The 13,663-nt window shown below is 37.4% G+C and overlaps 1 protein-coding gene across 1 annotated transcript in view; it reads left to right on the forward strand.

Annotated features, from left to right (window-relative positions):
• The window catches only part of TAFA5 (TAFA chemokine like family member 5), a 311,006-nt gene that overhangs the window by 232,613 nt on the left and 64,730 nt on the right, over positions 1-13,663 (forward strand). The window contains exons 3-4 of the mRNA XM_072868092.1: positions 1,391-1,518; positions 6,708-6,800. Coding sequence (XP_072724193.1) covers positions 1,391-1,518; positions 6,708-6,800 — 221 coding nt within the window. The remainder of the gene's footprint in view (positions 1-1,390; positions 1,519-6,707; positions 6,801-13,663) is intronic.

Below are 13,663 nucleotides of genomic sequence, written 5' to 3' on the forward strand. Positions count from 1 at the left end.
TGTATGCTTATCTTGCTAAGTATTTCTTCTGTAGTTCTCTTTTTTTGTTGGGCTCATGACTGTTGAAGATACATTGCCTGTATTGGTGTCACGCATCAACATAGAGGAAGACATGATCTGTGTCCCTGTATGTGGAACTTGTTCTGCCCTTGAATCCTAGGACACTTATGTACAAATTGAGGTAGTGAAGCTTTCTTATAGTCTAGCCTAGGATTGCTGAAATGATCTCTGAAGGAACTGAGGACCATTTTCTGTGGACTGCGAGCCTTAGAGTCTAAGCAAAAGATAGATTGTTTGGGGGTCCTTACACGAGTATATGACACCACACAAGTGAGTGAATCTCTATATATGTATTTTATAAAATGTATCCCAAGAAGGAACCCAGATGCTACAGAATAGATACTACAGTGAACTCAAAAGAAGTAGTATTATAATCCAGAAAGAAGTTTACAGGAACTAAAGCCCCTTTTCTTCCTGCCTTGAAGAAAAATTTCTCCCTACAGCTCCTCTGCATCTACTTTAATGCAGTCGGTGCTCTGTTGTTCCAAAACTACTTGCTGTGTGTGACCTTGAGGAAATTTTGCAGAACCAGCTTACCAGAGATGCAAGCATTAAGAGGAGCCACAAAACACACTATACACCACCTTTCAGACAGTTAGGGACCTTCCTAACTAGACTTCCTTTCTCTTGTAGTAATAGGGTAATAGGATGTTTGTTCCAGCCTTTTCCCTCTGCTTATTGTGTCCTTCGCCATGATTTCCCAACCTTTACTTCATTCAACACCTGTCCTTCTTATATTCCTAGCTCCTGCCCCTAACTATGCCCCTACCGTTTCAAATATCACAGAGTTTCACAATTGCTGTCATTATGTTGACCCTTCTACCTATTTATTATAGCTTTTCTCTCTCCACTGTGTCTCTCATGTCTATTTACACTGTAAGCACTTCAGGATAAGGAGTGTCTGCTCAAGTTTATACAGAGTCTAACACAATGGATCCCAGTTGAAGGTCACTTTTAGGCTACTGTAATGATTAGTTAGGATAGTAAGTCTTCGGTTGTTAGCCCCCCCAACAATATTTCCTTGACTGTAAGAAGCATGGAATTAGAAAATTAGATAACTTTTATGTTCTTTCGATTTACAACAGGGCTGTCTTTTGTTTTATTGTTGGTTTTTAAGTTCTGTTTTTATTATGCAGTTTGTCAGCACAGCAGGTGTTGTAAATAATTTTTGTAAATTGCCTAGGGCTGTCTACATCATAACCTATGGCTGCATTATCAGATGATGAAAATAGACAACTCAAATGAGAAAGTATTTAGAGATAAGTGAAATGTGAATTCTCCTGCCAATTGTTTTTGGTTGTTTTTTTTTTTTTTCTTTTCTGTTCCATAGCACGAATTATCAAAACAAAACAGTGGTGTGAAATGCTTCCATGTTTAGAAGGAGAAGGCTGTGATTTGCTAATCAATAAATCAGGCTGGACCTGTACACAACCAGGAGGACGGATAAAGACAACCACGGTAGGTCACTTCTCTGTTCTATATTTCTTCAGTTTCTCATTCACTTTAGTTTATTGAAAAACAAAGACTGAGTTTTCTAATTGTCTTTTGGCACAGATATGTAAAGTCTGTTGCCTTATAATTAAGCTATGTGCCCAAGTGTGCTTACCGAAATACACAGCAATGTTATCACAAAGACAGGAAAAATGTGTAATTCCCACAGTTACTAAGAGTGGAAATTATATCAAGGTTTTCTTAAAAGGAACCAGTGGTTTAACTAACATTTGTATTCAGCCTGAAGACAGGATCTTATTGCTTCACTGTACAAGAATTTTCTTACGCTGAGGAAGTGTAGTGTATAGAACTGAACACGTGGTCTAGCAGGGTGAAAAGAAAGCTTTCACTGGGAATTGGGGAGAAAATATTTTTTGCTATTCCCACTGTACTGGAAAAGCAAGTTGCATAGGTAGATCTTTAGTTTTCAGTGAGACAGTCAGTGAGACCTATAGAAAACATAGTCAATCCCTCAATTCTTATTTGAATCCCTTCCCATAGAGATTCCTCCTTTCAGCTTCCTTTTGGTCCTGGTTTGTTGATCAAAGCCTCAGCTCTTTGATTTGGTGTCTTGGGGCATGTACTTGTGGTGAAGCTGAGAGTATATACGACAGCAATAGTTTCTAGGGCCTGTAATATATCAAACAGATTTCTAGAAAACATTCTAAATGCCAATAATTCTTTGACTTCAAAAATGGAAAAAATCTGAAGAGATATAATAGAGCGATATTCTGATAGCTTGCTAGACCTCTTGAAATGATTTCCCCCCCTATAATCTTTTTTTAGATTTACATGGAGCTTGAGTGTAATTTAAAGAAGTGCAATTTCAAGAATATTTAGTCTTAAAAGTACTTATCATTGAGGACTAAATTAAGGCCCATCATCCCCTGCACAATTTCTCTGTCTGAGCAGGAGACAGGCACCAGTACAAAACCTTTTATTGTTTTAGAATGACTATATTTTGGAAAATTAACACGTTTTTCACTTTTTAAAAAAGAATGAAGATTTGATAGTACTTTATGAGATACCTACAAAACAAACTTTATGAATTGTGATCACTGTTTTGATGCTCCTGTATTTACCAGACATAATATTCATTATGGACAGGGCTATAAAACTTAACGCAGTCTCTGAGGTCTTACTTAAATATTGTTTGCCTTTACATCTTTTGCATTCAAGTTATGTAAGTAAGTGTGACATAAAAAATCAAAGGAAGGAAATAAGTTTTTGAAACATTAATGGCAACTTCCAAGGGCAAGGAGGCCTAATACAGTAACTTTGTCATACTTGAAATATTATCTTAAATCTCGTTAATTCAGGGGTATTTTCTGTACCCAAGGTACACAGAAAACCCATGTACTGTGACACATTGCCGGCTGTCATTATAGTTCTTTATTTGATGTTTTATGCTAATGGCATGACTGAGTAATGCAAAGTAAGCAGAGGATCTATCCTTCAGTATCTATCTTTAATGAAGTGATTCATATATCCTTTCAGATTAAACACCAGAAGCCTAATTCTGAACTCTTAGTTGTCTGTATAGCTCTTTAATGCTATTGACATGAATGGAATGACTCATGATTTTGATTAATGTAAATGAAATCATAATCATGCCCCGTCAGTAAAATTAAGGCCATGGCAAGTATAATACTGTAAAACAGACTCTCCCACACACAGAGACATCATTGTCATTGGTGAGGAGAGATTCTGCCAGAGAGCCAACTGTAGAACAGCTCTGAGCATAAGCCCTCATCTAACATCAAGCAGTCTTCAACAGTTGGTATCACACATGCAGACACACAACAAACACACAAGTACTTTTCAGTCAAGCCAGACTAGCAACTCAGAATACTTAAAGAAGCTCTGAATCCAGAAGGGGAAGGGAGGAAAAAGAAAAGAAAAAGAAAAGAGAAAAGAAAAGAAAAGAAAAGCCCCAAGAAACCCCAATCTATAATACAGTATTACTAAAATATTAAGAATTAAAAAAAAAATATGTTCATTTGTGCTCTAGCCACTTGGTTGAAGGGTAAGGGAAACTTTGGACAATGGTAATAGGTTTGGGAACTGTGTCTTAGGATGAGTCTATGAAGTACATGACTGTGATTAAAAGAAAAGAAATTTTCTAACAGAAACACCAAGAGACATTATTATGTAGCAGTACTCTTAGGTCATCAGCTGCTGATGCAGTCAAGTAACTTCTATTTCTGCTCCTAATCAACATACCTGAGTTGCCAGGCCCATCATGGCATCTAAGTGTAACAGGAAGGATTTCTGGCTGGGAAGGGCCAGAAAAAATGGACACCAGATAGTATGGGGAAATAAATGTCCAAACATACGGAATTAATTATTATACGCTAAATGTCTGTTACTAAGTAGAAATAATTCTTGACCACATCTCCAGCAACAGCAGGATTAGGTCCTTAATTTGTTAACTATCAATTTTGTTAACACACATTTGTTAATGTAACATTTGCAGGCCTTCCCTGCTAATATTAGTTTGTATCTTGAAGATACTTGGCAGTAGGTCTTGCATTATCATAGTGGTGGTAGATCATATAGCAGAGATATTACTGTTTGGTAAATGCTGAGACAATGATTTGCTACCCATACTAAAGCCAGAACAGTATTGAACTCTGATGGACTGAGACCAGCTGTTGTGATAATACCAGCTTTCGCATTGATTCCAGGAGGTTGTGTGGAAGTGGAGCTTTTTAAGTACTGGGTTTAGAAGTAGCACGTGGAAAGGTAGAACTAGTGGAGATCTTATGTAGGACATGAGTTCCTTCTTATGTGAGAATATAGTTTAGGACTCACAGTTAAATATGTTTCTACCAATAAAAGGAAGAAATAGGATTAGTTTTCTGTAGATGAGCTTAACATTTAGTATTTTTTCTATGAAAATACCAAGCAAACAGCAAATGAAAATACCCATTGCTTCAAAGCAAAAGTACAATTTCTGTAAATTGTTTGGAAAGCACTGCTGCTGCTTTATGCTTTGTGTCAAAATTGTTTAGACTTTCTATGCAGAGCCAGATTTTTTCACTGCCTGGCACTTTTTGTGATCACCTCTGGAAATAATGCAACCAAATCAGAATTCTCTTCTCACATGGGTAGCAGTGTTTTATATCCATTTTGTGCTCACTTTGCACAGCTGTAAATGACTACACAAGGTGCAAGGCAAAGGAAAATCAGACTCAAAGTATACTCTAAATGGATCTGGATGTCACTTCTGCCCTGTCATCCTTTCTACAAGGTGTGAATGAACCAAAGATTTTTTTCATCTGCTAAGAGGCTTTTAGAATTGAGGATTGACTGGGCTAACTGCCAATCTATGTATTAAGCAGCTGACTGCCAATACAAGGAAAGAACATGGCAACTTGTAAATGATGATAGCAACACAATACTACACAATTGTTAGCACTTTCAACATACTAAGTACTTTCATATAAAAAGTGTCCTTACAGTCACTTTAAAATCACCTGCCTTAAAAATTTCTTCTCCTTTTGCTATTCTCATTACTCTTTCAATTCTTTAAAAAAATGAAGCTATATGATTTTTTAAAATAGTATGTAGTTTCAATACTGCCAGAAGATATGTCTTTTTTTTTAAATATTGCTGAAGGGCCTGCCCATTTTATATTTCAAGTATAAAACTTGCCAGCGTATAGATAAGATACACAAAATATTTGGTTTACAGGGGAGATTAATTTTAGCACCGAAGTGTATATATGTTGTCAATGATCCATCACTACCTAATTGTTACTTAATTAATTCCTTCGTCTACATGATGTGATTTCAATGCATGGAGCCTAACAGAACATTCATGCGCCAGTTCCTCTGTAGCTAACCTTTTAAAACCTTTGCAATTTTACTGCTAAATTAGCTGAAGTGGGAAATTAAGGAGTATGAAGAAGCTAAGAGAGAGCTCACAGTGGATAAAAGGTGTAATTACTCTGACATGGAGCTCAGTGCTTAGCTAGTAAAATTTACTAAGGACCTAGCTTCACCAAGGGACATGACTTTCTTAATAGAGTTTACTTACACACAGAGCAACTTAGCATTCCTTACCATTAATATAAATGACATGCTGGCTGGGTTGGAAAGGCAATTTGTTCCTTACCCTGAAAAATACAATAGCTGTTTATATTGGCTGCAATTTAAATCAAGATTTTTCTGCAGAGCTTTATCATACACATATGTATGATGAAGGTAACAGATAAAATGTACTGGTTCACTTTTTGTCACTGACTTAAGAGCAATGTGTTCTCATTCATACTATTACATTCAAAGTAAAGAGAAATATATATATGTTACATATTTGTAACATACTTGAGAATTTACTTTTTTTTAGACTGAAGACCATCTGGAAATGTCCTGAGGCCATGGTCTAGTGGTCTGAGCTTGGGACTGGGAGCCAGAAACTCCTGAGCTCTAATCCCGGCTCTGACAGTGACTCCCTCTGTGGCCTTGGGTAAGTCACTGAACCTCTCTGCCTCAGTTTCCCCAGCAGTAAAAATAAGATTAACAATCCTTAGCTACCTACCTTAGTGAATTTGGGAGTCCTGAGTTAATATTTTAAGAGGTTTAGAAATTCAGAGTAACTTAAAAATAAAAATACTGTTATTTATAAATGTCCTTATTGGTGATATTCATGTTGTTGTTAGATATTCACATAACCCTGGCATTCCTGTACTTAGCCTCACCTACATTCCAGCTCTGAGTGTTTCTAAATGTGCATTTCACATCTCCACAGGTCAGATTATTTTATTTGGTTAAGCTGTTTTTGGAAGTTTTTTGACATCCCACCAGTTCTAGTTCTATGTCATTCCAGGACAAAATACCCACCAAAATAAGCTTTTAGGCAGCACCACATTAGAGCAGTGGAATGATGCAGGCATGCATGCCATGCCAAATTTAGTTTCCCTCTTCCCCTTTGTCAGAAGTGGTCAACTTATGAAACAGATACATCAAATCTACTTGTCAGCCGCTCATCTACCAAGTTCCCTCACTGTCCTAACTGTAACAGGAACACTACATACATACCAAGATTACAGAGGATGTTTTTCAGGCGGCTGATGTATCCCCTCATCCCAATCCAAAGAATAGCTTTTAGAAACAAGCAGGAAGTTCTGATCCTGAATTTTCTGTCATTCATAGCCAAGACTGTTGGGGAATCAGAATCTTTGGCTATATTTAAGCTATGGGACCAGGAGTACATCCTTGCTTCAGAGTCCATATACATGCACAACCGTGAGTCCCAATGTCTTCTCTGTCTTCTCTTTTTCTGTGTGGCCCTCTTCATGATGGCATGCACTGCCTTGTGAGAGATCTTAGCAGCAGCAGAAAGGGCTCTCACAAATACACTTATGTGGTGAAATAGATCATTAACTCAGCCGGATTCTCTTGCAGATCATCCTCAGCCATGCTCACTCTGAATTTCTTGTTGGATTTCTAGAAATCTGGTTTAAGAAAATCACTATCCTTACTGTCACTAAGAACCATGCGTATTCTTATCTCCTGCTGTCAGCCAGTTAGAGCTTCATGAGCTCTGAGACCATTGCTTCATCAAGCATTATGCATCAGAAAGTCCTCTAAAACTAACTCAGGTCTCAGTAAGGTGGTCCTGAAATTGCTATTTGAATAAAATTTTCTGAGACCACTACCACATAATTGGAAGCTAGCCTGAAATACCTTTTATATGTTAAAATGTTTATATGTTCTACCTTTTATATTTCTCTACCAAGTTGAGAAAGGGTAGAACATGAACATCCTCTGCAGAATACCTTCTGTGGATATTAAGATCAAAAAGTCATGATATTTGGATGTGTGACTGTACATACGAACTACCAGAACTAGGTTGCTCATAATTAACATCTCATTCTAATGTAACTCCATATCTACAGGATCAGCCCTAGTAGTGGGGTCCAGTACTTTAACTGAGCCTTCTAATATTTTTTTATTAATTTGATATTCTTCCCAGTAGTACTAGCATTAATTATGAGAGAAAATACCAGTTCTTGATGTCATAGCCATGTGCTTCAGTGTACACTCTATAGATTTGTACACCCAGACCTAGATTCAGCCTGTTGTTTACTTCCATGGCTTTCAAGAGGCTTTTGTGCTCTGAACAGAGTTTCCATTGCTCTAATTGTTTACGAAAGGTATCAGAATTTACAAATGGGTCATCACTGCAGTACTGGAACTAGATTCCTTTCTGTTCATTTCCAAACAAGTTAGCATGCGAGTTGAATGTCTTAAGTCTCAAAGAGGTTAAAAGTCATGTTTCTAATTCTTGTGTTAGAAAAGAACAGTAGCTCAAGACAAGCTTACAAGTAGAGTGGTGGGATGGTCTTCATGGCCCCATGTCTTAGGTCCTTCATGCACTGAGGAAGCTAAATAGAAATAAAATCCTCATGAAGCTGAAGAACTAAATAGAGTGGGGCTATGCTATTGCTTCGTAATATGCAAGGTCTCTTGCATATTAGTATTGCTTCAACTAGTACAGCCTTTTCCAAGCTGTGCACGCCTTTGTGGTACCAATGTACTGAAACTCGCCCATTCTATTCTCCATCATCCTTATGAAAATACAATTCTTTGTGGCAAATAACTGATCTTCAAGTGCTAAAGCCAAAATCCTAGCAAAAGTTTTGCTATTTTTGTAGACTACATGTTGAAAGGAGCTGGCAGAAACTTGAAGAACCACCTTAAAGAGATTAGGTGCCTTTCTCTGTCCTGAATGCTGAATACTGGTTCTACTGATGTTCAGTGACTCACACTGCCTGAGAAGAGACTAGAGTTTACTCCAAGAGTAACTTGGAGTAAAATGTCTCTGTTGAAATCATAATTTGTTCACATCTCAAATAATTCCATGGAAGAAAATAGGGAAACATAGATTTTGTTATTCTCTTTCAGATGATATATTTTCAGATTTTAATGGGGAATTATAATAGCCTCATGTTGTCCACATGGTCTAAATTAAAGGTATTGCAATTCCTGTACAAATAAATAAACTCAATTTTCAGATAGATAAGATTCTAGAGATATGTTTTCTTTCAGTATTCCTTTTTCTTATCTCATATTCATATTGGGAGGTTGTTCTAGTGTTCAGTCCCATCTTACTGTGCTAACTTAGGGACAAGACAGATTTAGATTCCGTGAGGTAAAACTGGTTTACTGATTAATGCGTAGCAATTATAATTTTTTTTGGTGATATGGGTTAATCTGTATTTAAAACCAGTTAGTTCACTGTGATATGAGCTACATTCTGATCCATTTGAGGTCTGAACTGTCACTTAGAGTAAGTAGACAAAAGCAGATTCTACCCCAGGCAATAATAATGTTTCCAATCATCTATTTCATGGTTTTGTAGAATAAATTTTGTTTTCACTTAAAAACACCCTGAAACTGCATGGGTTGTTTTTATTTCTTCTATAGTTTGAAACCAGAATTCTGAAATTTATATAAAACCACATCTGTAACTTGGGGAGTTAATTGACTACTATGTCATAGTGTGAACCCACTCAATAAATTGTGGACACCTGAAAATGTTCAAGTGTATACAAAACTTTAAAAGATGCATTTTAAGGAGTGTCTACATTGTTAAGCTGGTCCTGATTTAAAAAAATACTTTAATTTGAAATTCTTTCCAAATTCCATAATTTTGCAGTACATCAGTAAAAATTATATTTTTATATGGGGATAAGATTCTCATCAGTTTCCTCAAAAACAAAAAAAGCACCTGAGTTTTAAAAATGGAAGGCCCAGCGCATAGACAGTTGAGATCTATAATGGATGATTCAGGTCTCTGTGTGGGAAAATTGCAGGCCCATCAAAGAGTGGATGTGAAGAGGCTGATACTAGATTTTGTTACTATTGTTTAGCACCTTAGTCACCATTTACATTTATGTAGGCCTTTCCAACTACTGAAATAGCATTGTAACTGGTCTAGGAAATTAACATGTTAAGAATTAGTACATTAATAAACTGAGATTGACAAAAAGGGAACAAGAAGAGTTAAACCACATTCGTATTAGTAATGGTAATATTGGCTCTTTGTGTTTTGATGATTCTTAACGTAACAGATAAAGATTCTAAATGGGATTTAGTTTCCTCAACTTATCATTTCAGTGCATTCAGATACTTAAGGGTATTGAAGACATCCTGCATAGGGTGAGCATAAATAACATAGAACCTATAGACCAGTGCCATTGTGGGGTGGCAGCTGGAAGCCATGCAGGACATGCTAGTTCACTGGCTGCCTGTGTTAAGCAACTAAATCTCATTCCTCATCTGCTAAACCAGACAGTTTGATACAGTGCTACTCAGTCCTACTATGTATGCTTCATAATAGATTGACATTGTCTGAAGGTTCTCATTTCTTGCATGAATATGAGAAAATCAATTTTCATTTAATAAGTGATTGCAAAGAGAGACTATCTGAGGAAACAACCCTGAAGAGTACTTGTGCAATTTCTTGATTCACTGTAAGTAGCACAACACACTGTTTGTAAGAAGTGATTCAATAGATGCTATATGCCATGTAGTTGAACTGAAGGGGACTACAGAATACATTGTACATGTGGAAGAAAAAATAGATTTGATAATGCAAACGAGGAAGAAAGCTGGAAAAGACAACACAGAACTTAAGTATCTAGTTTAAATCATGTTTTTTGTGGGCATGTAATGGAAAACTATGAAGGCTGGAAACTGGTATGTCACATCAATATCAAGAATTTAAAATGATGCTAAAATTATTACACACCCATTTCGCACAGTGAGAATGTTCATGGTACAAGTGTTAGAAGATGAAGCTGTTGCACATGTATATCCATTTTGGAACATTTCTTTTTTAAGAATACCCCCAAAGTTTTCTGTTAAATCATGCAAAGCAAGCTAGAATTCTTGAACTGAACAAAACAAGCAGTGAATAAAGAAAATGAAATAGGTGTTATAGTACAGGGATTTTTATAATCCATTTGACACATTATTTCTTAAAATCATACTTGAAAATTAATTCAGAAAGACCTGTCACATTGAAAACTGCTGTTTCAACAAGGTACTGATGGAGGACCTGTGAACAGCACATAATAACAGTTAACAGGAGTGTATTGATCTAGGTCAAGGTGGCCCAGGAAGTGACAGATTTGTGAAAGGTCTAATGTTATTTTATTAAGAATGGTTTCAAAAGCATAAAAGATGTTAAGCTCTTAAGTGTTATTGAAAATCTGTGGAAGGCAGGCACGTAACAGACATTGCTGTTTTCCAATATTCCCCTGCTATATTTTCATTAAGCATCTGGAGTAGAGCTCTGATACTTAGTAGCATTATGTCTGTACACAAGTTTCTTTACCCTGGGGGCAGACCTAAAGGATAAGGTTGCCTGGTTTTCGATCTAGTTAATTCCTGCCTGTGAGACTTTGTTCTCACCTACTCCTCCTGTTCACTTGCACATGAGCATGCTAGGGTATGCAGAAAAACAATTCAGTTTACGGAGTCATGGTAAAGTGGTAGCCCAAAGCTTAGGCTATTCCTGTGTTTCATTAGAGATTAGCAGTCTCATTACACGGCTGAGACAGGAGGCTGGAAGTGAACAAAACTGGCTGATCCTTGATCCAAATAAAACGAGGCAAGGGTGGGACAGTAAAATCAAACAGCAAAATACAGAAGAATAGGACCTTTTCTTTCAGCTGACAGTGCAGCTTCATGGTAGCCTAAACCAATCTAAATCCAGACTGCCCGAGTCCCATTCTCCCACCCCACTCTGGCTGTATATGCCTGACCTCCATTTTGGGCAGGCACTAAGTGCTTGTGGAAATGTGTGGGATGCCAAACAGGCTTCACTTTTTGCCAGGTTAGTTTTCAGCCACATCATCTTCTGATTACAATACTGCAGATTAACCCAGAATAACCTAGATAGAGAGCAGTTTAAATTATTCTAGGCCAAAACCTATGGGGTAAGTCTGCCTCTATTACGTAGTTCCAATGCCTGTTGGGCCATCAACAACTGCTGCTGGATACCTAGTTAGTTTTCTCAGCTAACGTTGCTATTCTTCCCCATTTGCACTTTCCAAAGAATTCTAGGAGTTGCCCCTGAGGTGCAGACAAAGCATATGAAATACATCTCTTATATGAAATACACTGCTGTACCCTATGTGAAGGGGATAAGATATTTGAAAGCCCATGACCTAAACTGTGGAGCATGCTGTACTTTTCTGGAGTGGGGATTTTAAAGGTAGCCTCTCTACTCTCTAATACTATTCTCCATTCACATTAAAGCATTTATAAGGACATACATTGCAATTCTAAATTTGTACGTTGTCCCTCTGTGAATAATGTGGTGACAGATTGATTTCTGGAGAAATACTTATTCCTGTTGATGAATATTGGACATCTCTAGGTACAGTAAAGAAATCTGGATTTCACCTAAGACTGAAAGATATTGCCTTAAGGAAATAATTTTGGTGGTTGGAAAGGAAGCAGGATGTTGCTGTGGGAAAACTCTTTTGGAGGAACATTGCTGAGACCTAGCTGGACATGTGATAATACAGCCAAAAACAGCTTGCAAGGATGCAGTTCTGACCAGTGAGTCATAAAAATAAAAGGGGGATGAAGGGGGGGGAAGCATGGTGTCAGTGAAAATTAAGTATTTAATCTCTGTGAGTAGCTAACAAGAAGTTGGCTGAGATCTGCAGGGCTTAAGTGTGTTGTAAATTTTGGAGGCCAAATGCAAATAATAATTAAGACCCTAAATCTTGTGATAGGGGCCAAAGTTAGGAAGGTAATGTACTTAGGGAGGGGAGCATGTAGACCTAGTACAGTGTTTTCCTTTAGTACCTGAGATCCATGTCAACCCAACAGAGATCAAGGAAACAAGATAAGGACATTCACAGAGTATCCACAGAGCATTTAGAGTAGGTTGCCACACTACTCCACTAATCACATGATCTGCCAGACTGGGGCGTATCCCAGGTGAGGCCCCTTTGTAGTTCTCTTGGAAACTCTTGTGCAGAAAGCAATTCAAGACTGATGGGTCCAGATGGCAAAAATAAGTAAAAAGGAACCTGAGTTTGTGACTTAGTAAGGAGGAGAGTCCACTGAGCAAGAAGGAAGCGTCAAGTAATGATCCTACTGCTGCTTTTTTTTTTTTTTCCCCATTGAATATGTGTAAGACCTGAGAGATGTACTCCTCTCCCTTGGTCATGTTTTTGTGCTGGATTCAGAGCTGTACAGGTGACAGGCATGGTTTGAGCATTGGTAGCAGATTAGGAGTCCTCTGGGAACTCAGGCATATTTTAGGTGCTGAAACACTCATTTCAGATAGTGTTAGAGCTTATCTGCCTTGCTTCTCAAACCAAGGCATTTCTGAATACCTCTGGAACTTCTCCTCAGGCATTTATGAATCTTCATGTCCTGTTCTGTGTCTGCCCCCAAAATTATTTTACTTCAATTTGCCTTGGGTGGAAGCTTGGCAACTAAAGTCTTACTATGTTAAGACTTAAATGGAATTTAAAAGAAGGATACCCATAAAGATTGAAAGATAATGTAAAAATCCCTGAAGGAGCTAAAATGTAACTGATGATAGCTCCTGTGAAAACGTAGGTAAAACACAACTTAATCCCACAGGAATATCAAAGAACAACCAAACACATGTAGAATTGTCTGTGTAGAGTTACATAAAGCACAAAAATGTGTTGAACTGACCAAAATGGTGGCTAATAGGGGAGACAGAGATGAAGCCAGTAACAATCTATGAGTAATTCAGCATTGTAAAATCATAGAGGAAGAGGAAGCATATAATGTGGCCTGCAGAGCTGAAAGTATGGATAAAGAAAAATTTAGGAGAAAAAAAAAGTTAGCAGTTCACTCTATTAGACTGTGGAATAGTTTCTCAGAGCTGGAAGCTCCAACAGTGGTTCAGTTCAAAGCTAGCTTGAACAAAGATCTAGGAAGAGTACTGTGGGGATCAGTCATATATAGATAGGATATGAAATAGATTAACTGATTGGTCTTTACCAGCTCTAGCATTCTGATTATTTTTTAACCATCTTTATAAAAGCCATAGTGGAATAACTCATAAACTGTATGTGGGGAAGAGTGGGATATTCTGAGATTGC

The sequence above is a fragment of the Ciconia boyciana genome, chromosome 1 (assembly GCF_034638445.1).
Source record: "Ciconia boyciana chromosome 1, ASM3463844v1, whole genome shotgun sequence".
In the NCBI taxonomy this organism is placed as follows: Eukaryota; Metazoa; Chordata; class Aves; order Ciconiiformes; family Ciconiidae; genus Ciconia; species Ciconia boyciana.